General features: G+C 38.2%; 1 protein-coding gene across 1 annotated transcript in view; it reads left to right on the forward strand.

Annotated features, from left to right (window-relative positions):
- The window catches only part of LOC144251023 (DNA polymerase alpha catalytic subunit-like), a 67,375-nt gene that overhangs the window by 15,009 nt on the left and 26,057 nt on the right, over positions 1-26,309 (forward strand). The window contains 9 exon segments of the mRNA XM_077794152.1: positions 2,259-2,355; positions 3,385-3,465; positions 16,493-16,608; positions 17,076-17,138; positions 17,966-18,058; positions 18,491-18,578; positions 18,835-19,036; positions 19,576-19,751; positions 25,900-26,012. Of these exon segments, the coding sequence (XP_077650278.1) occupies positions 2,259-2,355; positions 3,385-3,465; positions 16,493-16,608; positions 17,076-17,138; positions 17,966-18,058; positions 18,491-18,578; positions 18,835-19,036; positions 19,576-19,751; positions 25,900-26,012 (1,029 nt within the window).

Here is a 26,309-nt window from a genome sequence, read left to right on the forward strand (position 1 = left end):
ATGTATTGTGTCCACTGCAACTAAAAAATATTGAAAAAATAAAGAGTCAAAAGAACTTTTTATTCAAAATGATTTTTTTAAATATTTATTTTTTAGTTGTAGGTGGACACAATATCTTTATTTTATTTTTATGTGGTGCTGAGGATCAAACCCAGTGCTCCACACATGCCAGGAGAGTGCTATACCTCTGAGCCACACCCCAGCCCCCAAAATGATTTTTAAAAATAGTTTTCTTAGCCAGGTGCAGTGGTGCATGCCTATAATCCCAGCAATTTGGGAGGTTGAGGCAGGAGGATCACAAGGTTGAGGCCAGCCTAAGCAACTTAGTGAGACACTATCTCAAAAAATAAAAAGGCTGGGGCTGGGGCTCAGTGCCAGAGCACTTGCCTAGCATGTGTGAGGCACTAGATTTGATCCTTAGCACTGCATACAAAAATAAAATAAAGTCATGCTGTCCATCTACAACTACAAAGAAGAACAAAAAGGACTGGGGATTTAGCTCAATGGTAAAGCACCCGTGAATTCAATCCTCAGTATCAAAAAGAGAAAGTTTTCTAGGATCTTCTTAATATTATATAAATCAACTGGGCACAGTGGCACCTGCCTATGGTCTCAATGACTCAGGAGGCTGAGGTAGGAGGATCACAAATTCAAGGCCAACCTCAGAAACTTAGCAAGACTCTATCTCAATATAAAAAGTAAAAGGGTTTGGGGATGTAGCTCAGTGGTAAAGTGCCCCTGGGTTCAATCCCCAGTACCATCCCCTCAAAAATAGTATATAAATCAGTTGGACGTGATGGCACATGCCTATAATCCCAGTGGCTTGGGAGGCTGAGGCAGTAGGATCACGAGTTCAAAGCCAGCCTCAACAATGGCAAGGTGCAAATCAATCCAGTGAGACCCTGTCTCTAAATAAAATATAAAAAAGGGTTGGGGATATGGCTCAGTGGTCAAGTGCCCCTGAGTTCAATCCCCGGTACCCCCCCAAAATAGCATATAAATCAATTATTTAAATAAAAAACAACAGTATGCCTTCAACCAACAATAATAATTATGCCAGCCTCCCCTCCCGAAAAAGAAAATTGGTTAATATGATAATATTAATTGGACTAGTTTACATTTGGCTTGTTAATAAGTTTGGTAGAGTAGGTCGTTTTTTATCAAATGGTAAAAGGCCAAATCAGTACTTGCCAGTGATCCCTAGAGAGTAAGTTAAAAAAGAGGTGAAACAAAGCCTAGTCCTGTAATCATTATATGCTTTATAGGTGTGGCAGAAATCAGTCAGCTCTGTTCATCAAGCTCTCAAATCTCTGTGTCCCAGGTTTTTCCTAGAGTCTTAGCTCTTCAGGTAGAGTTAGTCATCTCCCCTGATATCCTATTTGAAAAATGCAGAACTCTTGAGAGAAGGTGGATATTTTTCATGAGATATCTATGAAATCTTCCTAACCAGCTCACCAGATTCTCATTTGGGGTGTATGTGGCCCATTACCATGGGCAGTGGCAGCAATGGTGCACTTCTGTTATTTTGTGCAGAGGTATTCTGCTTTAGTTGTACCAGTAGCTCATGGTACTATGACCCTTTGACAGGCAGCTAGTGTGGCTACTTTCTCTGGAATTGCCTTTCAAACAGCTCAGCATATAAATCCCTGTGCAGTTTCAAAACCTGAGAGTGGTGGAGGATCAGTGGTGAAGCAAAGAGCGAACACTCAAAAGCCTTTTCTTGTTGGCTTATAGAAGAATATGCTTGTTTTGCCAAATTTTTGTAGGGGGCTGGATGAGGGAGATTTTCCTTTTGCATTTTATTTAGTCAAACAGGCATTAAAATTGTTGTCTATTTGTAGAACATCCATCAGTAGTGGAGAAAGAGGTGGTATGCCTTACAGGTTTGCTAAGTATAGGAGCAACCAGTCTAGAAATTACAAGTGAATAATCCCCAAAGCAGCTAATGGAAGAATTGGCTATAATTCAGTTTTTTTTTTTTATGAAGTAGATGAGTAATTGATGGTGTGACAAGTATATTATGCTAATGGAATCATTTAATATCTTATGTTAACACCCACCTAAAAGGAATACTAAGTTAATTGATGTCTATTTAAGGAAAACCCTGTAGTGATATTGAATGTCAGAACTCATGATTTGGTTGCAGCTTCTCCATCAGGCTGCCATTCCAGTTTCAATTTGACAATTTTTTTTTTCATAAGAATTGTTTAACACTTTCACTCCATTTGAAGCTTTTTCTCAAACTTGTATAATGGCAGATCGAGGACTTCACAAGTGTTTATGAAGAAGTTGATGAAGATCAGTATTCGAAGCTGGTTCAGGCACGGAAGGATGATGACTGGATTGTGGATGATGGTATGTAGGAGGAAATTACCTGCCAGGCACTGTGTTAGTTGCTTTTTGTAGGTTTTCATGTGGAGTTTCTACTTTGCCTGGGTGGAGGGAAGGCATTGTTAGAATCATACCTTTGGTTTGGATCATTTTTAGTTATTTGAGGATGAGGAAGCAGAACAATAAGAAGTTGATTTGGCAACATTTTGGAGAATCAAGGCACATACCTCAAGATATAGTAAAAATCATCCAGGAAACGACTCTGTGGGAATTGTGAAGATGCATGAGACCCTGCATTCAACCCCCAACACCAAAGTGGGAAAGGGTGAATTGGGAGGAGGGTGAATGGGAGTGAATTGTTTCTGTGGGGCCAAAACACAGCATCTGAATTAAGGGACAGAGGTTGAGGTTCTCTTTTCTCCTTTGCAACTGTGTGACTGTGGCCAAGTTACTTAATGCCATTGAGCCACAAGTTTTTATTCTATAAATGGAGATAAGAAAACTATCTCCCTGATTGCTGCAAGGAGCACATGAAGTTTTAGGTATGAGAGGTAATATGAGCAATGGAAAGTACTGTAAAAGCTGGTTCTTTTCTACTGTTCTTCTATCCCTTGTATAAAGCTTCCTGCTTATGTGATTGCTGACCACAGGAAGGAGATATAGACTGTGTCTGTGATTATGTTTCTATTTCTGTAATAGAGCTCAGCTATGTTCTAATTTTCCCATGTAGACTAGGGTTTTTAAAAAATTCTTCTGGTAGAGTAAAATACCTGTGAAGCAAGCTTTTGTAGCTAAGTTTTTGATCCTGTGGGACCAGATCATTTCCCTGTTTCACCTAGCTAGGTATAGTATATATTTGGTTTTGATGCCACATCTGCTGTGTGGATAACCTGCATTGTCTGAGACCTGTTTGAATAGGATTCTGCTGCACTTATAAATGGAACAGACTAGGAGAACATCTGAGTGGGTACAAAAGTATTCTTTTTGCCAAGGCTAAAATATTGTTGGTGACTTGTGAAAACTTGATCCCAATATTAAATTTTGTTCCTGCAGATGGTATTGGTTATGTGGAAGACGGCCGAGAGATTTTTGATGATGATCTTGAAGATAATGCTCTTGATACCAGTGAGAAAGGTACCTACAAGAGAATGTCATTTTGAGATTTGAAGAATTGTCTAAACTTTTAAGATGACTTGGTATTCTGAAACAGTCTCCTTTTGAGGGAGAAGAACCTACACAATTATTTTTAGATAGAGTATATGTTCTGACAGTGAGAGAATCACAGTTGTGTAGAAAATTAAATGTAAGAAACAAAAACAGTACCAGAAAGCATGAAATTTTTAGTCCTATGGTCAATTTAGAGTTGTTGATATTGAGGACTGCCATAGTAAGTGATGTGTTTTAATTCCTACTGAAATGATGAACTCAGAATTTTAGCTCTTCAGTAATTGTACAGTACAATAATAAAGTTTAGAACTAGTGTAATCAGCTTGCTTTGTTTAATTGAAATTTAAAATGATATGAATGAATGTGTTAAATTTTCTTAACTGTACAATCTTGGCATTTTTTTTCAGGTAAACAAGCCAGATTTAGTTCTGTAAAATGAGAATGGGAAATACTCCTTGGTTTTTTTTTTTTTTTTTTTTTTGGTTTAGTTTGTTAATTGGTCTTCTACCACCAAGTGATAGATAAGGGGTCAGCAAACTATGGCTTAATTTTTTGGGGGAAAAAAAACACTTCATTGAGATATAACTCACATGCTGTGTAATTCACTCATTTAAAGTATAAAATTCATCACAGAATTGTGCAACTATCACCATAGGTTATTTTAGAACATTCTCCATTAACAGCCCCCCCCATATCATCAAATCATATCGGTTTTTATACAGCCATTGAGCTAAGGAAAGGTTTTTATGTTTCCAAAGTGCGTGTGTGTGTTTGGTGCTGGAGATTGAACCCAGGGCCTTGTGCATGGGAGGCAAACACTCTACTAACTGAACTATATCCCCAGCTCCCAAAGTGTGTTTTTTGAAAAAACGATAAATATAAAGAATACATAATCATGTTACAGAATCCTATTTGGCCACAAAGCCTTACGTCTCTGCTATCATGCTCTTACAGAGGGAGTGGACTCTCATTTGCACATTAATGTTTTGCAACATTTGTTTCCTCTCCCTTTTCCAACCACTGACACAGACTAATTGTTGGTGTAATTTTTGAACTTCAGAAGTCCCTTTCTAAGAATAAAGGCTCTCATCTGCTTAACCACAGTAACATTATCATTTATCATTGTCTATAGTAATATGTGTCCAGTTTGCTGAGTAAGGTCTTTTGCAGCTTTTTTTTTTTTTTTTTTTTGCAGTATTGGAAATTGACCCTGGGCTTGCTTCGCATACACAAGGCCCTGAATTCATGCCCTCTGTAAAGAGCATACCATTCCCTTAGTGTTGATAATAAATTTGATCTCCTGGTTAAGATGATATGTCAGATTCCTTCTAAAGCTACCTTTCCCCCTTTATGATTAATGCAAATAAGTGGTGATAATTTGAGACCATGTGTATATCCCATTTTTCCATGAATTTTCACCCAGTGCTTTCAGCATCTGTTGATGATTCTCTCCTTTTAAATTTTTTTCTATTATTTTTGAGATAGAGTCTTGCTACGTTGCGCAGGCTGGCCTTGAACTTCTAGGGTCAGGTGATCTTCGTGCTTAAGCCTCCTTAGTGGCTGGGTCTACAGGTGCATGCCACTGCACTCAGCTTCGTTCCTTTTTAAAATTATCAATTCAAACTCATGGGTTTCTAGAAAATTTACTGTTATAATTCAGTGCTACCATTTCTCCTTTCGGTGTTCAAATTATCCCAGATTTAGCTGGTAGGAGTGAAACCCCTTTTAGTTGGTGCCTGCATCCTTTTGATGTGATCCAATCAGTCTGAGCATTTCCTAGCTATCAGGGCTGAGAAGATGTTCAAAGTTTACCTTGTACTCCTCCTGTACCAGACTTGGAATCAACTGTTTCTAGCCACTATCTGGTTCCTTTCATGGGGAGTATTATTCAGATCTGGGAGAAGGATGTGTTTATTGCTCTTGGGGTATGATGGTTTCTAGCTTCTAGGCCCTTTTGGTGAACAGAACTAGGAAATTATGTATGTTTTGAATTCATACTGATAAATTTTATCCCAGTCCAATACTACTGAATTCATCTTCTCAATTCATATTTTTACACTTTCAATGAAAATCCTTGTTTTCTGAAATATACACAGTTGATTTAGAATTACTAAACCAACAACCTTTCTGTTTATTTTAAGGTACATTTTTTTTAGTTATAGATGGACACAATATATTTTATTTTGAGGATCGAACCCAGTGCCTTATGCATGCTAGGCAATCACTCTACCTCTGAGCCACAACCCCAGCCCTCTATTAACAACCTTTCTAAGTAAAGTTTATGATTTCTTTGCAATTTTACTTGTTCTTGGCATATATCCCTCTAAAGATTTATTGTGAGAGTTTATAGGTTCATTTGTTTTTGTATTCAAATTTTTAAAAGTCTTTAACTTTTTACAATATTATAAAATAACTATATAATGTCAAAATCAAAATGATATCAAGAGATATATGCAGAAAAGTCTTGCTCTTATTCCTATGCCTTCTGACTTATTTCTACCCATCTCTATAAATAACCATTTTAATTAATTTCTTGTTTATCTTTCCTTTATTCACAGTTATTAAAAAAAAACATATGTTTGGTTTTCCCTCAGAGGGGATGTTATTTATTCATTCATCCATCCATTAGAGTATGAATGGACTAATTTCTGCCAAACTGTAGTGTAGAAACACTATACACTGGGACCCTTTTGTAGAATTGTTGCGAATTGTGTATTTGTAGTTTATATGCATCCTGGAAGATAGAATGAACCCATTTACTGTATTATGTCCCAGAATCAAGGAGACCTGTGTTATGGCTATATTGTTAATTATATCAACTTGACATAGTCCCGAACACCTATGTAGATTTTAGTTTTGGTCAGCTGCAAATTAGGATGTTGGACTGGTTAAGGAGCTTCTCAAAGAAAGGACCCATGTCCCACTCACTCCAGGGCTGATCACAGCAGCAGACATGAAAGAAGTATGCAGTATTTGTTGAATAAATGAGCCACCACTGTTTCTTTTCATATTGTTATCTGTTTTGGCAATACATTAGTAAAAAGAATGAGTTGATATTCTGGAAGACAGCTAGTCTTAGAAATTTTTATTTCATGCTTTGCCACTGCCATTCACCCACAAATCCCCATTGTTTCAGTGAACCTCACTAAGAGCCCACGTAAGGTCACAAGATATTATGAAGGCAAACAGAATTCTGAAATCCATTTTAAAAATTTACAAGAAATTGTAGTTTTGAGTATAAACTCAGCTCCTTATGGTGTGAATCCAGTCCCTGGCATGCTGTTTTCAAATAGAGAAAAATATTGGTCAAGTGCAAATGAAGAAAAATAACTGGAAAAGTACAATAAAACAAACACTAATTGTGGATTTCTGCATACTAAACTGTGTGTGTGGGGGCAGTTGCTGGGGATTGAACCCAGGGCCTTGTGCATGCAAGGCAAGCACTATACCAACTGACCTATATCCCCATATCCCCAGCCCCCTTGCATACTAAACATTTTAACCATTAAGTATATTCTGTCTTCAAACTGCTCCAGTTGGTCTCAATAAAGATACAAGTTCCTTAATGCAATTCTCTGGTCTCACATATTTTACAAATGTCCTGTAAACCTTTTCATAGCCTTGCCATGTGAAAAATGCCTGTTTTTATTATGGTAGAATACATATCACAGAATTTACCATGACATTTAGTACATTTGCAGTGTTTGCAGCCATCACCATTATCTAATTTCAGAATATTTTCATTGCCCCAGATGGAAACCCCATACTCATTAAGCAGTCACTCTCTAGTCTTCCTTTCCTCAGCACCTGGCAACCATTAATCTGCTTTCTGTTTCTATGGTTTTGCCTGTTGTGGATGTTTTATATAACTGGGATCATACAATATGTAACCTTTTTTGTCTGGCATCTTTCACTTAGCATAATGTTTTAAAGTTCCTTCCATGCTATAGCATGTATTAGTGCTTTATTCTTTTTTGTGGCTGAATAATATTATCTGGATATGTGTTGCCCATTTTGTTTACCCATTCATCAGTTGATGGGCACTGAGTTATCTACCTTTTTTAATGCTGCTATGAACATGTATGTTGAAGCTTTTGTTTGAATACCTGTTTTCATTTCTTTTGGATATATACCTAGGAATGGAATTGTGTGTACGTATTTCTATTTTCTTTCTTAGACAAAAGATATCATCTATAGATAGTTTTGTAGTTTGCTTTTTTCATTTAAGATATTCTGAAAATCACTTCATATTAGTACTTAACAGATTTTTCTTATTTATGTCTTTATGGCTGCATAGTACTCCATTATATTGATATGCTATCATTTATTAAAATAATTATTTCGGGGAGATCTAACATGGCGGCGAAGGGACTGCATCACCCCAGGGCGCCGCGTCACTAAGTGGGAGAAAGACGATGCAAAACGGCTGAAGGATATCTTTGGGAAGGTCAAGTGAAATTGAGGTGCTCCAGAATCTAGTGGACAGATTTCCATCGTGCGAAGTTCGGCTCTGAGAGCTCCATTTCCCCGCACGGAGGGTCGCATAGCCTGACAGGCGATCGCCCCGCGGCTGGAGTCTGTGGCGCGCGCCGGGGAGCGGCAGGGTGCCGGAGCGGGGAACAGCGATACGGATCCGGGGGGGCTCCCGCCTGTGGTACATCGGAGCCCTTAGCGCTGAGTTCCGGCTTTGAAACAGAGGAGAGAAGAGGCCCAGTTTGGCTCCAGACACCGGTCGGACCACAGTGGAGAACAGCAGCCGCCATTTCGGAGAGATGATGTAATCATCCCCGTGTTCTACTGATCTCAGCCCATTCAACTACGAACAGGTGATAACAGGCTGGTATTTGCCTGCTTCTAGCAGACAGATTTTCTGCTCAGGCTCGGGGCGGGGGTTCTTGTGGAGAATACTCCTAGAGGCTCGTGCCTGGCAAGGCGTGCGCCGGGCACTGAGCAGCTGGATTCTGGTTCCCGGGGCTAACCTGGCCCAGGTCTGAGGAAACTGCGGAGACTGCCGGCGGAGGCCAGCTCTAAGTGGAGCGTGCGCTGAGCTTGGGGCGACTGGGTTCTGACTCCCGGAACAGTTTTGGCCTGGGGCTGGGAAACCCGTGGGGTCGCTCCCTGGAGCCAGCTCCCAGCGGAGAGTGTATCAGATCGGAGAGGCGGGGTTCCGGCTACCTAAGCTGCTTTGGCCCAAGGCTAGGGAACCGGCGGTGACTGCTTCTCAATCAAGGTCCGGCGGGGTGTTGTAGGGACAGAGTGGATCTTCCTCCTGCGCCCAGAGCAGTCCAAGTGACCCGCCGGCGTGGTGCCATGACACCCCAAACGCAGCTGGGGCTGAAGAGAGCAGCCGCCCACGCATAGAATAGGACCAGCGATTCCGCGGCGCAGCAGCCAAGTAACCTCATTTGGAGTAGGGGCTGTGCGGAGCTGCCATCCCAGCAAGCAGGGCAGGCAGACCTGCCGCCAACTGGCAAGACAGGCCAGGTAGCTTGCCAGCGGGGTGGACACGTAACACCAAGGCAGTCGCGTCACACTGGTTGGAGTGGGGGTGGAGCAGGGTCGCCGCCCGGGTCCGGAGGGGGCTCAGCGACCCGTTGGAGAGGTAGTTAGGTACCCCATTGGGAGTGGGGGCTGTGCAGAACTGCGACCCACCGGCCTAGAGGTCTGCCAGCGCGGTAGACTCGTCACACCAATTGGAGCGGGGGGCCCAGCTGAGCCGCCACCCACATCCAGATCAGGACCAACGATCCCAGGGCGTGGTAGTTAAGTTACCACAATTGGAGTGGGGGCAGAGCAAAGCCACCACCCGTGCCCGCAGCGGGGGCAGACCTGCGACCGATCAGCGGGGTAGACAGACCACCATAATTAGAGGAGGAGCACAGCCAATACCCGCCCTGCAAGGGAGACTTCCCAACTATACAAGAGCAACATAAATAAATAGGGGGTAAATTTCAAAAACACAACAGTGGCACCAAGCAGAAAGAAACGTCAGCAGTATGAAAAGACAAGGAAAGAAAGGACCACAAGCAATGCAGGTCAACTCAACTTTAGAAGAGGTAATAGCTGCAACAGATGGAATGTCAGATAAAGACATCAGGATTTATATGCTTCAGATGATCTGGAGTCTCAAGGAAGACATGAGACAGCAAAATCAGACAATGAAAGATCACATTAACAAACAAATCCAGGAAGTAAAAGATCAATTTCACAGGGAGATAGAGGTAATAAAAAACAAACAAATAGAAATTCTAGAAATGCAGGAAGCTATAAACCAACTTAAAAACTCAATTGAGAATACTACCAGCAGAGTAGATCACTTAGAAGAGAGAACATCAGACAATGAAGACAAAGTATTTCAACTGGAAAAGAACATAGACAGCTCAGCAAGTCTGCTAAGAAACCATGAGCAGAACATCCAAGAACTATGGGATAATATCAAAAGACCAAATTTAAGAGTCATTGGGATACAGGAAGGCACAGAGCTCCAAACCAAAGGAATAAAAAGTCTTTTCAGTGAAATAATACGAGAAAACTTCCCAGACTTGAAGAATGAGACAGAATCCCAAATCCTAGAAGCCTACAGGACGCCGAATGTGCAAAATCTTAAGAGATCCACACCTAGACACATTATAATGAAAATGTCCAACATACAGAATAAGGAGAGAATTTTAAAAGCTGCAAGAGAAAGAAAGCAGATTACATTTAGGGGTAAACCAATCAGGATAACAGCTGATCTCTCAACACAGACTCTGAAAGCTAGAAGATCCTGGAATAACATATTTCAAACACTGAAAGAAAATGGGTTCCAACCAAGAATCGTGTATCCGGCGAAATTAAGCTTCAGATTAGAAGATGAAATTAAAACCTTCCACGATAAACAAAAGTTAAAAGAATTCGCAGCTAGAAAACCATCTCTTCAAAAAATCCTTGGCAAAACATTACAGGAAGAGGAAATGGAAAATAACTTTGAAAACCAACAATGGGAGGTAGGACAGTAAAGGGGGGAAAGTAGTCAAAGAGGATAACAAATCAGGTTTAGTAACATCAATAAACAAATATGGATAGAAGAACAAACCATATCTCAATAATAACCCTAAATGTTAATGGCTTAAACTCACCAATTAAGAGACAGAGGCTAGTAGAATGGATCAAAAAACAAGACCCAACAATATGCTGTCTACAGGAGACGCATTTGATAGGAAAAGATATACATAGACTGAAGGTGAAAGGTTGGGAAAAATCATATCACTCATATGGACCGCGGAAACAAGCAGGAGTGTCCATACTCATATCTAATAAAATAGATTTCAAGCCAAAGCTAATCAAAAGGGATATAGAAGGACACTTCATACTGCTCAAGGGAACCATACACCAACAAGACATAACAATCATAAATATATATGCCCCAAATAATGGTGCAGCTGTGTTCATCAAGCAAACTCTTCTCAAGTTCAAGAGTCTAATAGACCAACATACAATAATCATGGGAGACTTCAACACACCTCTCTCACCACTGGACAGATCTTCCAAACAAAAGTTAAATAAGGAAACTATAGAACTCAATAACACAATTAACAACCTAGACTTAATTGACATATATAGACTATACCACCCAACATCAAGTAGCTACACTTTTTTCTCAGCAGCACATGGAACCTTCTCAAAAATAGACCATATACTATGTCACAGGGCAACTCTTAGACAATACAAAGGGGTAGAGATAATACCATGCATCTTATCTGATCATAATGGAATGAAACTGAAAATCAATGATAAAAGAAGAAAGGAAAAATCAAGCATCACCTGGAGAATGAACAATAGGTTGCTGAGTGATCAATGGGTTTTAGAAGACATCAAGGAGGAAATTAAAAAATTCCTAGAGTTAAATGAAAACACAGACACAACATATCGGAATCTATGGGACACATTGAAAGCAGTTCTAAGAGGAAAATTCATTGCTTGGAGTTCATTCCTCAAAAAAAGAAAAAACCAACAAATAAATGATCTCATACTTCATCTCAAAATCCTAGAAAAAGAAGAGCAAAACAACAGCAAAAGAAGTAGAAGGCAAGAAATAATTAAAATCAGAGCTGAAATTAATGAAATTGAAACAAAAGAAACAATTGAAAAAATTGACAAAACTAAAAGCTGGTTCTTTGAAAAAATAAATAAAATTGACAGACCCTTAGCCATGCTAACGAAGAGAAGAAGAGAGAGAACCCAAATTACTAGCATACGGGATGAAAAAGGCAATATCACAACAGACACTTCAGAAATACAGAAGATAATCAGAAATTACTTTGAATCCTTATACTCCAATAAAATAGAAGATACTGAAGGCATAGATAAATTCCTTGAGTCCTATGATCTGCCCAGATTGAGCCAGGAGGATATAGACAACCTAAACAGACCAATAACAATAGAGGAAATAGAAGAAACCATCAAAAGACTACCAACTAAGAAAAGCCCAGGACCGGATGGGTATACAGCAGAGTTTTACAAAACCTTTAAAGAGGAACTAACACCAATACTTTCAAGCTATTTCAGGAAATAGAAAAAGAGGGAGAACTTCCAAATTCATTCTACGAGGCCAACATCACCCTGATTCCGAAACCAGACAAAGACACGTCAAAGAAGGAAAACTACAGACCAATATCTCTAATGAACCTTGACGCAAAAATCCTCAATAAAATTCTGGCGAATCGGATTCAAATACATATCAAAAAAATTATACATCATGATCAAGTAGGATTCATCCCTGGGATGCAAGGCTGGTTTAATATACGGAAATCAATAAATGTTATTCACCACATCAACAGACTTAAAAATAAGAACCATATGATCATCTCAATAGATGCAGAAAAAGCATTCGACAAAGTACAGCATCCCTTTATGTTCAAAACGCTAGAAAAATTAGGGATAACTGGATCATACCTCAACATTGTAAAAGCAATCTATGATAAGCCACAGGCCAGCATCATTCTGAATGGAGAAAAATTGAAGGCATTCCCTCTAAGATCTGGTACAAGACAGGGATGCCCTCTCTCACCACTTCTGTTCAACATAGTCCTCGAAACACTGGCTAGAGCAATTAGACAGACAAAAGAAATTAAAGGCATAAAAATAGGAAAAGAAGAACTTAAATTATCACTATTTGCAGATGATATGATTCTATACCTAGCAGACCCAAAAGGGTCTACAAAGAAGCTATTAGAGCTAATAAATGAATTCAGCAAAGTAGCAGGATATAAGATCAACACGCATAAATCAAAGGCATTCCTGTATATCAGCGACAAATCCTCTGAAACGGAAATGAGGACAACTACTCCATTCACAATATCCCCCCAAAAAATAAAATACTTGGGAATCAACCTAACAAAAGAGGTGAAAGATTTATACAATGAAAATTACAGAACCCTAAAGAAAGACATAGAAGAAGACCTTAGAAGATGGAAAAATATACCCTGCTCATGGATAGGCAGAACTAACATCATCAAAATGGCGATATTACCAAAAGTTCTCTATAAGTTCAATGCAATGCCAATCAAAATCCCAACAGCATATCTTGTAGAAATAGATAAAAGAATCATGAAATTCATATGGAATAATAAAAGACCCAGAATAGCATAAACAATACTAAGCAGGAAGTGTGAATCAGGCGGTATAGCGATACCAGACTTCAAACTATACTACAGAGCAATAGTAACAAAAACAGCATGGTACTGGTACCAAAACAGGCGGGTGGACCAATGGTACAGAATAGAGGACACAGTAACCAATCCACAAAACTACAACTATCTTATATTTGATAAAGGGGCTAAAAGCATGCAATGGAGGAAGGATAGCATCTTCAACAAATGGTGCTGGGAAAACTGGAAATCCATTTGCACCAAAATGAATCTGAATCCCTATCTCTCGCCGTGCACAAAAGTTAACTCAAAATGGATCAAGGAGCTTGATATTAAATCAGAGACACGGCATCTGATAGAAGAAAAAGTTGGTTATGATCTACACGCTGTGGGATCGGGCTCCAAATTCCTCAATAGGACACCCATAGCGCTAGAGTTAACAAATAGAATCAACAAATGGGACTTACTCAAACTAAAAAGTTTTTTCTCAGCAAAAGAAACAATAAGAGAGATAAACAGGGAGCCTACATCCTGGGAACAAATCTTTACTCCACACACTTCAGATAGAGCCCTAATAACCAGAATATACAAAGAACTCAAAAAATTAGACAATAAGATAACAAATAACCCAATCAATAAATGGGCCAAGGACCTGAACAGACACTTCTCAGAGGAGGACATACAATTAATCAACAAGTACATGAAAAAATGCTCACCATCGCTAGCAGTCAGAGAAATGCAAATCAAAACTACCCTAAGATACCATCTCACTCCAGTAAGTCTGGCAGCCATTAGGAAGTCAAACAACAATAAGTGCTGGAGAGGATGCGGGGAAAAGGGCACTCTTGTTCATTGCTGGTGGGACTGCAAATTGGTGCAGCCAATTTGGAAAGCAGTATGGAGATTTCTCGGAAAGCTGGGAATGGAACCACCATTTGACCCAGCTATTCCCCTTCTCGGTCTATTCCCTAAAGCCCTAACAAGAGCATGCTACAGGGACACTGCTACATCGATGTTCATAGCAGCTCAATTCACAATAGCAAGACTGTGGAACCAGCCTAGATGTCCTTCAATAGATGAATGGATAAAAAAAATGTGGCATTTATATACAATGGAGTATTATTCTGCATTAAAAAATGACAAAATCATAGAATTTGGAGGGAAATGGATGGCATTAGAGCAGATTATGCTAAGTGAAGCTAGTCAATCTTTAAAAAACAAATACCAAATGACTCCTTTGATATAAGGGGAGTTAACAAGGACAGGGTAGGGACGAAGAGCTTGAGAAGAATATTTACATTAAACAGGGATGAGAGGTGGGAGGGAAAGGGAGTGAGAAGGGAAAGTGCATGGAAATGGAAGGCGATCCTCAGGGTTATACAAAATGTCATATAAGAGGAATGGAGGGGTAAGACAAGATAATACAAATGGAAGAAATGATTTACAGTAAAAGGGGTAGAGAGAGAAAAGGGGAGGGGGGGAGGGGAGGGAAGGGGAGGGGAGGGGGGATAGTAGAGAATAGGACAGACAGCAGAATACATCAGACACTAGAAAGGCAATATGTCAATCAATGGAAGGGTAACTGATGTGATACAGCAATTTGTATACGGGGTAAAAGGGGGAGTTCATAATCCACTTGAATCAAACCGTGTAATATGATGTATTAAGAACTATGTAATGTTATGAACGACCAATAAAAAAAAAAAATAAAAAAAAAAATAAAAAAAAAAATAATAATTATTTCGGGTAGACATTTATTTTCAATAATTTATTATTACAAATAGTGCCACACATCCAGTAACTCTTGTGCATATTATGTTTTCCTTGGAAAATTCCTAGAAGTGGAATTGTTGGCTCAGAGAGTAAATGCTCACAAAATTTTTATTAGGCGTTGACAAGATATTGCCAAGTTCTCAAGTTCTTCTAGGAGTTTTTCTTTTGTACCCTCCTATGAACAGTGTATGAGTGTGTATTTCCCCAAAGCCCTGCTGATAGTATGTTGTTAAGCTGAATTTTTGTGAGTCTGATATGCGAGAAATGGCATCTCAGTGTGGTGTTCATTTGCATTTCTTTTATACATAAAGTTGTGGATCTTCTCATAAAACTTTGTATTTATTGCTCACATTCCTTTTGAGTTTCAATTGGTTGTTTTAAGTCTTTATATCAGGGAAATGTTTGTCAGGGTAATGGATACTTTATCTGTGATACATATTGTAAATATTTTCTCCAGGTTTTTCTTTAAATTCCTTTTCTGGTGTAATTGAATTTATCAATCTGTTTTTTCCTTGAAAGTGGATTTTGAATTAGTATTAGATTTTTACTATACCCAGGTTACAAAGGAATTTGCTTTTCTAAAGTACTTGCATAGTTTTATTTTTAAAATTTCCTTTTGATGTTTATATGGATCTTACAAATGGCTAGCCGACACTATTTATTTATAAATCTATTTTTCCCCAAGTGATGTAAGTTGTCACCTTTATTATATGCTAAATTTCCATATGTGATGGGGTCTTTTTTCTAGATTGTATTTTTTACTCATCTGGTCTCTCTATGTATATGCCACTACCACACTATTTTAATTATTCATTTAGTTTTTTTGAGATTGAGACTATTTGGGGATGAATCAGAAAGTGAGATTAAAATCAACAGTATTAGGAAAGTTGATTTACACATGGTCAGAAGAGATTAAATGGCAAAAGTTTTCTTTTAATGAGCAAATGCCTCTGTGCTGTTTAGTGTTAATGTGACATAGTTGCATGTGTCTAGTTGCTGTTCTCATAAAAATGGAATTCAGGATGCTACAGTATCATAACTGGTAATTCCATTTCTTTACAGTTAAGTTGTTCTGTCAAATTACATATAAAATCAAAGATATGATCTCATGAAGGTTACTAGGATAATATCTTGATTCCAGCTTGGCTTTATCTTTCCTATATCACTTTTTTTTTTTACACAATACTTTTATTTATTTTTATGTGATGCTGAGAATTGAACCCAGTGCCTCACACGTGCCAGGCAAGTGCTCTACCATTGAGCTACAACCCCAGCCCTCCTGTCTCACTTAAAAAAAAAGACTTTTTATTAACACTAACATTAGCAATTAAATAGTCACACTTAACTCATCCTGATATTTAACTTGTGTTTTATCAGTTTTTGTAATAACGTTTAGCCTGAGTTTTTGAATTTAGCTTATTTTAAAGTTTCTTCTTTATGTACCTTGTGTAAAATCTTATATATTTGTATTTTGAAGTTTTAATATTTTCTTCCCAAATTCCCATATATGGAGAACAAGTGACTACTAGGCTTTTTGTTTTCCAATTTGAACTGGGACCTTTTGTGTTTCTAAATAATATATGTTCCAATAGGAAAGGATGCTAAAGCACGCAACAGAGACAAGAAGAATGTAAAGAAACTTGCAGTGACAAAACCGAACAATATCAAGTCAATGTTCATTGCCAGTGCTGGAAAGAAAACCACAGATGTGAGTTTCATGGTTTCTGTATATTTTGTCTTTTCCTTTGTGAAATGAATTTAGAATATGATTATACAGATATTAGAAACTTAATACATATTTAAATAACATTTTCCTAGCTTCACTCACTAAGTTGACTTTAGTTTTCAAATGATTTAAGCACCTCAATGATTAGAATTTGGGACATAGAAAAGAAAGATTGAACAGGAAAACTGAATTGAAAGTGTGTTTAATTTCAGTGACTAGAAGGAATATCATGTAATGAGAATTAAAATAGAGGATGGGAGCTATAAATTTAGAATTTACGTATACACAGGTGGTAGTTAAAATCTGAATAGATTTGAGCACTTAGAGTGAATGAAATGAAGATGTAAGGACTGATTGGTTAGGTTCTTCCTTTCATAGTCATGTGTGTGGTCTGGGTGAAAATTTAATGTGCAGGGCTTTCTCATTTTGCCTTCCTTTATAATCTCTAGAAAGCTGTAGATTTGCCTAAGGATGAACTGCTAGGTGACATTCTACAAGATCTGAACACTGAGGTAAGTGATTCTTTGGGAGTTATAAAATGTGCAGGGAACATTGGTTCTAGAAATAATTCAGAAGTTGTATGGAATAGACTTTTGCTAGAATTTAAAAAATGCAAGGACAGTACCACCAAAAGAAATATCCCACAAAAATAAAAAGAAAAATAAAATCTTCCAGTTAGTTTCTTCTCACCATTTTAGGTGAGTAGTTTCTAGCTGTTACAGCTATGCGATTATGTAGATGGGGCTGTGTGGGTGTATGTTGGAAGTAGTAAGAATACACCCAGGAATCAGTTCTGTGAATGCTCACTGCTTGTGTTCAGTTTCTATAACATATGTTCCCTAAATAGATTGAAGCCTGTCAGTCTTTAATTCTGAGTGGGAGTGAAGAAAGAGTTAGTGTCCTATTCCTGATAGAACTCAAATAGGCTCACCTACATTGTGAATTTGAAATTTGGGCATTTCTCATAAATTCTAAGTGCTTATTTAGAAGTGTATTTCTTTCTAAATGGCCATAGATCAAAATAATCTAGCATCAACACTATGCAGTCATATGTATCTTGATTGTTTTTAAATGTAATATTCTGGAAGGATAAGTGAAAGACTGCGTTAAATTTTAAAAAGAAAAGAATTGGTGAGGGGTGGATTCAGTATCTATTCAGGTTTTCTAGTGATTTCTGTAGTATTGTTGCTATAGTAACCACAGTGTATGAACATAGATCCTTCGGGGGGGGGGCAGGGAAGGAAAAATGCTTATTGGGTTTCAGTGAGCGAAATGCACTTTATCTGTTATGTGGTAAACCAAGCATGGCAGTGAATATCTGTCTTACCCTTCCTTTTAGAAACCTCAAATAACTCTTCCACCTGTAATAATACCTAAGAAGAAAAGATCTACTGGAGCTTCTCTGAATCCTTTTGCTGTATACACCCCCAAGGTAAAGTGTATAGAGATACCCTGTCTGGATTTATGATATTGTTTTAAATTTATGTATTTTTGCTTTTCTATGTGAAGGAAATGCCTTTGAATTTATTTTTGATTTTTTTTTTAAATTAGGACTGCCATTCAATATATAGTTTTGTGTATTTCAAAAATAGCATGTGCCTGCTTTTTTCATAGTAAATTTTGTAGTAACTAATATGTGTTTATTATAGGTATCACAACTGTGCTAAATGCAATAATTTTCCTCCTGGAAACAAGTATTTTTTTCTGTAAATCTAGGTAACAGTAAAATAATTGAAGCTATTACATTAATAATACATAAAATCTTTTTATAAATGGGAACTGTCATTATCTTTGGTCAGGGTAGGACAGTTACATATTTTTAGTATGCAAGTCTAAGTGACTAAACATTTAAAAATGTTTACAGGCAATTCCTTCAGGAAAAACTGCTTCCCCTGTCGCCAGGAAGGAGCTTTCATTAACTCCTGCTCCTCTTAAATGAGCTGAATTTGCTGGTAAGTCTGATGTCAGGCAGAAGTGCAAGGGTGTTGAGCAGTTGTTTTTACAGCAGTAGAAGAAGTGGAGGTATTGTGATGGCAAGTCTAAGTGTGAAAGATTTGGATTTGTAGCACTAAAAGTTAAAAACATCCAATTTGGAGACTAAAGAGAAATACAAGTGTAGGAAAAGGGATGTGCTGATGTTTCAGTGTTGGGTAAACCATTGTGCCCCAGGTACTAGCATGTGACAGGAATATATGCTGATGTCTATAGGAGAGCTGGTGCAGCCAGAGTGTCCGGATGATGAGTATGAGTCAGGGGAAATGGAGTTTGAAGATGGTGACTTTGATGAGCCCATGGAAGCTGAGGAGGTGGATATGAAGCCTGTGGCTGCCAAGACTTGGGACCAAGAGAGTGAGCCAGCAGAGAGGATGAAACATAAGGCGGATCCTAGGAAAGAGACCACATCTTGCTTGTAAGAGCATTTTCTGGTATTTTTTTTCCTGGCAGATAGCACTCTAATCAATCTGTTAGATTTTTTTTGAATTTTTTTAATATTTATTTTTTAGTTTTTGGTGGACATAACATCTTTGTATGTGGTGCTGAGGATCGAACCCAGGCCGCACGCATGCCAGGCGAGCACGCTACCGCTTAAGCCACATCCCCAGCCCCTCTGTTAGATTTAAAAAAAATTTTTTTTTTCATTGTAGATGGACACAATACCTTTATTTTATTTATTTATTTTTATGTGGTGCTGAGGATTGAACCCAGTGCCTCACATGTGCTAGGCAAGTGCTCTACCACTGAGCTACAGTCCCAGCCAAGATTTAAAAAAAAAAAAAAAATTTTTCATAGTTATAGATGGACAGCATGCCTTTATTTGTTTAGGTCTTTATGCAGTGTTAAGGATTGAACCCAGTGCCTCACACGTTAGGCAAGTGCTCTGCCACTGAGCAGTAGCACCAGCCCTACTCTGTTAGATTTTGAAAAGGTTGGGAAATTTGATTTCTGCAGGGGAAGTTTTCTCCCAGATGACTCTTGTTGGGGCATTGATCAGGAAGATGATAGTTTCTCAGCACGAGAAATTCAAGTGGATTCCAGTCAACTCCCATTGGTAAAAGGGACAGATGAAGAACAAGTGTTCCAGTTTTATTGGTTGGATGCTTATGAAGATCAGTATAACCAACCAGGTAATCAAAGATAAAGTAACCATATGTCTTGATGGAGTAGCAAGTTTTCCCTTGAATATTTAGTGATGAACATTGGCACAGGCTCTGCCCTCATGTAAGTGTGTTATAGGAGAGCAGGACTTGTTCATTGTAAAGTGCGTGAGCCACTGTGTGGTGTGAATAGTCCTTAAAATGCTTATTCCAAAAATCAGTTATTTGTGATTTTTGAATGTGCTTGTACTTTGCCATCGATGTATCTGAAGTTGCAGGATTATTCTGCAAATGGAATCAGTCATTAATTTGTCTCTTTATTTAGCAAATTGGACACATGTTATGTTTAAGGCACTGAGAGGGGGTGAACAAACTGCACAAATTCCCTATGCTATAATGTTGCTTATATTTTAATGGGGTGGGAGTGGGTGGGGAGAAATTGGATATAAATAAAAGAAACTGATGTAAAAGGGAGTTAGTTGTAGGATGCTCAGTGAAGGCCTGTCTTAAGAGATGATCCCTGGGCTAAGATGTGAGGCACATACAGAGTCGAGGAAAGGACATTTCAGCTTAAGAATCCAGTAAGTGGGAAGGACTGACACGAAGAAGGTGGCCTGTGTGATAGTAGCATAGTTATCAAGTGATAAGATTGGTATGCAGTGAAGTTGGAGATAAAGGTAAAAGGCCATATAATGATGGATGGTCCCATAATTGACTTTGCCTTTAAACAGGAATTCTCTTGTCTGTGAAGAGAATAACAGACATGTTATTCTGTGTGTGCATGCTTGTATATATAGCTGTAGAAGGGTGAGCTAGAGTGGGGTGGTAGGAAATTATAGAAGCCCTGGAGATCAGTCATTCCAGGGCAGAGGTACTAGTTACTTGGACCCTGGAGGCTGGGAAGGAGAGAAATGAAGGCATTTAACAAGTATTTTGATACAAACTTGTTGATGGATTGAATCTGAGCATTGATGGAAAGGAGAAATCAAGACTGATTCCCAGGTCATCCTAATGAACTAGTATTGTGAATTCTTGATTCACAAAATGCTAGGGATAAATTGAAGAAGAGGGCCACACAACAAATGAAACAAAAAGTTTATTCTCTTTTAGAATTCATAGGCCTGACCTTCTGATGAGGGGGAGCCTTACTAACTCCCTCTTTGTAGAGGAAAAAAAAATCATCTTACAGGAGCCAAGAATGCCCTTAAGATGACAGAGGAGGGTCATTCCATTTTTAACAACAGTAACTGTTAGGAAAGACCCTCCTCAAATTGAACAAATATGTTTCTGGTGGTGCTTCTGGGCCTGTTTCTCTTTAACCAAATTGAATATGTATTATTTCAGTTCTTCAGGATAACTTTTTTTAAAATTTAAAAATCACCTCCAAATGAATGTTTTTTCATTAAACAGAAATAGTGGAGATTCTCTGTTTTTAATCTTTACCCTTTGCCTAAAAGATAGGAGGCAAAATAATTTTGACATATCTCATTTGTTTCTCATCTCTGAATTTGAGTAGCTGCCTGTTAATTCTGTGATTTTTTTTAAGTCCTGTTTTTTTGTTTTTTAACCTTCTTCCTGTTTTCTAAGACCTCTGAGAGAACTTCTCAACTTCATGGAACTGAGAGGTGTAATAGGTAGCATAATGACCCCTCTCCCTAAAGATGTCTATGTACTAACATTTGGAGCTTGTGATGTTTCCTTGCATGGTAAAAGGGACCTTATAGATTTGATTAATTATTAACCCATTGGTTAATGGTTCCATCAAAACCAGAAACCTGGAAGCCATCCTTGATTCCCTCCTTTTCCTCACTTGTTAGTTTACTTCTTCTAAAGTAGATAATCTATCTCCTCATAACTGGTGCCCTGAACCCTTCTTGCCTACTGAATTCATTGTACCAGCCTCCTAATTGATCTCTAAACTGTTGTCTTCCACATTACTGCCAGAGTGATTGATCAGAAGAGAAACATTGACTATATCATTTCCTCATTTAAAAAAAATCCTCAGTTGCTATTGCTTATAACACAGAGTCCAAGCTCCTTAGCAAGGTTTCTGATGCCTGCTGTCTATGAATTTTTGCCCTAGAAATTGGTGCTGCGTGTCCCTTTACTCATAGTATTTGTCTGACTGGGATGCCCTTATCTGACACATTCTTCAAGATTCAGCTCAGTTGTCATTTCCTGAAAGTTTTCCTAAACCTCTAGATGGACCTTAGAGTCCTATGACCCCATCATACCCTTTCTCATTGTAGTTTTGTCATCTGATTTTGAAATGATCTGAATCAGTTTTTTTCTCTATCTCAAAGCCTTTAAGCTGCTAGAAATCTTTCATTTCCAGTATTAAGTATAATGCCAGGTCCATAGTAGGCATTCAGTAAATGGTCTCTGAAATAAACTACACAGTGATTGACAGTCTGGTGGATGCACATGGAGAGTTACAGAGCACCAGAGTTGAATTTGCTGCCATTATTTAGTTTGCTTCCTAAATTCTTGTAGCAGTGTGAAATAAGAATGAGTAAAACAAAAGTGGATGGTGACCCCCTCCAAAGTAAGTGCCTATAAAGCATCATTGCCAGCATTGGTTGCCAAGGATCAGAACCTTAAACAACAGTTCTGGGTTGGGGTTTTAGCTCAGTGGAAAAGTGTTGGCCTATTATGTATGGGGCACCGAGTTTGATCCTCAGCACCACATAAAAATAAGATATTGTGTCCATCCACAACTAAACTCTTTGTGAAAGAGAGTTTGTTATTTTTATCGTTTGTTTTTTGGTTTATACTCTTATTAGTAAATACCATTGTTTCACAGGGCAGGGATCTACTAAGGTACCATAATGTCCAATATAATGGCCATTTGTAGTTCTTTTAATTTATACTGTTTAAAAGGAAGTAAAATTTAAAATTCAGTTTCTCAACCAGTAGCCACCTTTTAAGTGCTTAATGGCCACATGTGAAAAGTAGCTACTATATTGGATGGGTCAGATACCAAACAAATATATATCATCACAGACATTTTTCTTAATTAGTGATGGTTTGTAGTAAGGGATATTGGAGACTAAGATTGAAACATGGAGGCACAACTAAATTTTCAAAGTAATTAATTTCTAATATCAGGCCAGTGTCATAGATAGGTTTTTTTTTTTGTACTGGGGATTGAACTGGGGGGCACTTGACCACTGAGCCACATCCCCACCCCTGTTTGATATTTTATTATAGACAGGGTCTCACTGAGTTTCTTGCACCCTGCTTTTTTGCTGAGGCTGGCTTTGAACTCGTGATCCTCTTGCCTTAGCCTCCCAAACCTCTGGGATTATAGGCATGCACCACCACGCCCGGCCATGGATAGGCTTTTAAAATCAATAGTGGGGAAAAATTTTTTGGTGGTGCTAAGAATTGAACCAGGGCATGTACTCTACCACTGAGTTGTACCTCTGGCCCAGGGAAACATTTCACAATTATCTTTCTTTGATGGGGGAATCTCACTATGTTGCCCCTGTTGGACTCAGACTTACGGGCTCAAGTGATGCTCCAGTTGGACTCAAGCAGTTTTCCTGTCTCAGCTGCCTGAGTAGCTGGGGCTACAGGCACATGTCATGATGGCCAGCTCAGTTAATATTTTTTTTTGTCATACAAGTGCTGAAAAAAGCTTCAGAGATTATCTAGTCTAGTTATTCACTTAGCAGGAAACAAGCTTTGGGGAAAAAAAGTAGTTGACTCTTCAGTGGCAGAAGTCGGGCCTTCTCATTGTCAGTCCACTTTGCCATTCTGTGGTACTTTGCAAGTTGTGTTCTCTGAGGTGGCACATCTTTCTCTGTTTTTGATGCCAATGGGTTAAATAAAATAGCTTTTTTAAAAAGTCCTTTAATTTCAGAGGGTTGAACAGTTTCATCGTGATAGTAGGTAATGATCACTGAGCTTTGTGAAATCAATGATGCTAATAAAAACGAAGTACTCCCAAAACCCTGTTATTGTTTCTCACTTTCTTACAGATTCTAAGTCAGTCAGTTGTTGCTGAATGCACCATAATTATGAAAAGAATCTTACTCTTTGCATATGGGAAGATATCCTGTCTTCATTATGACTTTTTCAAGGTTGAATAATCCTGACTGCACCTGCTTTCAGCTAGTAACTTTGGGGGGAATGTAATCTTTGTTTACCATGATCTTTTTGTGGCAAATGAGGCATAAACAGTGTCAAATGTGTTGCATGAAGTGTGATATTAGTTTGACTGTAAAATGAGCTATTTGAATCTTTGAATCCAATATTAGAGTCTTTATTTTTCTTTGCATGGAATTTTGTTTTCCCATCTTTAACTGTCGTGAGGATGACTTCTAAATTTCTGTGCTACTGTGATTTTTTCCTTTAAATCATCCCACGGTCCGCCCTTTCCTCTCCCTTATCTTCCCCACTTCCCCCACCCCAGCTGAAAATCACACAACTCTTGTAAGAATTTTAATCATCTGCAGAAATGAAAATCCTTAGATAGTCTTATTTCTACTAGAATAAATGACAAAAGGAAATACTGATGATGAGCTGTCTTGTGAAACTGGGGTAATTGGCTTTGTGATGTACCACAATTTTCTTAGTGTCTCAGATAAGTGGCTATGTTGATTACTGCTGTCTAGTTCATGGAGCCTGGGATTTTTTTTACAGTGACCATCTCTTGGGTTGACTATCAGATCTTAGGAGTCCTTTCTTTCTTTGTTTTTAAAAATATTTTTTTAGTTGTAATTGGACAGAATACCTTTATTTTATTAATTTTTATGTGATGCTGAGGATTGAATCCAGGGCTTTGAACGTGCTAGGCAAGTGCTCTACTGCTGAGCCACAACTCCAGCCCAGCAGTCCTTTCTTAATGGCTAGTTTTCTGTTGAAGAGACGGGAGAACAATAACTTGATGTTTAGAAAGGCATGTTTTTACTTTGTTGTGTATATTTCTGAGGGTCACAAAAGAAGGATATCTACTGATTTTATTAGTAAACCATTTGTTAAATAGAAGCAGAAGAGAAAGGAACAGTATAAATACTACCTAGCTAGATATGTTAAGTAACTTGTGATATAGAAAGGGTGAAATAGATTATAATAGAACCCTGTTATGAGATATATATGTTTATATAGAATAAGAGATGTGTTAGGCAGCTTTTTATCACTATGATCAAATACCTGACAAGAACAACTTAGAGGAGGAAAAGTTCATTTGGGGCTTATGGTTTCAGAGGTTCAGTCCATGAACGACTGTCTGACTACTGCTCTGGGCCCAAGGTGTGGCAGAAGATGGCAGAAGGGTACAGTGAGGAAAGCTGCTTAGCATATGGTGGGCAGGAAGCAGAGAGAGGAGTTGAGGTGCAAGGGACAAAATACAAACCTCAAAGGCATGCTCCTAGTGACCCAATTCCTCCAACCATGCTACACCTCCCTATAGTTACCATTTAGTTAGTCCATTCAAGCTAGAATGGACTGTTAGGTTAAGGTTACAGCTCTTATAATCAAATCATTTTACTCCTGAATATTTTGGCATCAACAGGAGCTTTTGAGGGGTACCTCATTTCCAAACCATAAGATACAAGATGAATTGTTTTTCCCAAATACAACTTTACATACAGAAAAATACTGATGTATGTATCCCAATACATGAAGATTGTTTTTTATCAGTAAGTGTAAATAAAAAATAAATTTAGAATGATATTCTCATATTTGCATGTTTTCATGAGAGGTTGTAATAGCAGACTTGTTGGACAATAGTTGTTTTGTTTTTCTTAATCTGGATAATACTGGTTATAGGGAAACTGTTTATACTAAATTAGAGAATTATTCTATCCCCTTTCTCCCAGGGGTTGTACCACTGTGATAGTGTACTATGGCATAAGTACTGAGTTAAGAACTGGTTTTGGGGCTGGAGTTGTGGCTCAGCAGTAGAGTGCTTGCCTTACACGTGTGCAGCCCTGGGTTGGATCCTCAGCACATAAAAGTAAATAAATAAAATGAAGGTATTGTGTACAACTACAACTAAAAATAAATATTTTAAAAACAAAGAACTGGTTTTATATATGTTTGCTGTCAGAATGTTATCACAAAGGTATAAATGTATGGACATGTTCAGTAAACATTTACGTTGTTCCCATGATTTGGTGTAATTGAAATGTTTTCTTTTCAATTTCAATTAAGTTTTCCCTTATTCTTTCAGGTGTGGTATTTCTGTTTGGAAAAGTTTTTATTGAATCAGCCAAGACCCATGTGAGCTGTTGTGTCACGGTGAAAAACATTGAGCGAATGCTGTACTTCCTTCCCTGTGAAATGGTAAGCATTAGTGATTAGCTTTGAGATTTCAGTAATTATATATGGCACCCATTCTCTATTCCAAGGTCAACCCTGTCCTTCAGTAGGGCAGCAGTTCTTCACAACCCCAATTCTTTCTTACTCCTTGCTTCATGACCACTGATTGTCAGCAATTCCAATAGAGGATGGGAAAATTAGAGAAATGAAGTTGAACTCAGTTTTTCAACTTGTTAGAGTAAAAGTGTCTGAGTTTTAATACAGAATGTTATATTTCCCTTATTCCTCATTTCCATAATAATTGGGCTTGGGACTCTAAGG

This window comes from Urocitellus parryii, chromosome Y, assembly GCF_045843805.1.
Source record: "Urocitellus parryii isolate mUroPar1 chromosome Y, mUroPar1.hap1, whole genome shotgun sequence".
NCBI classification, from domain to species: Eukaryota; Metazoa; Chordata; class Mammalia; order Rodentia; family Sciuridae; genus Urocitellus; species Urocitellus parryii.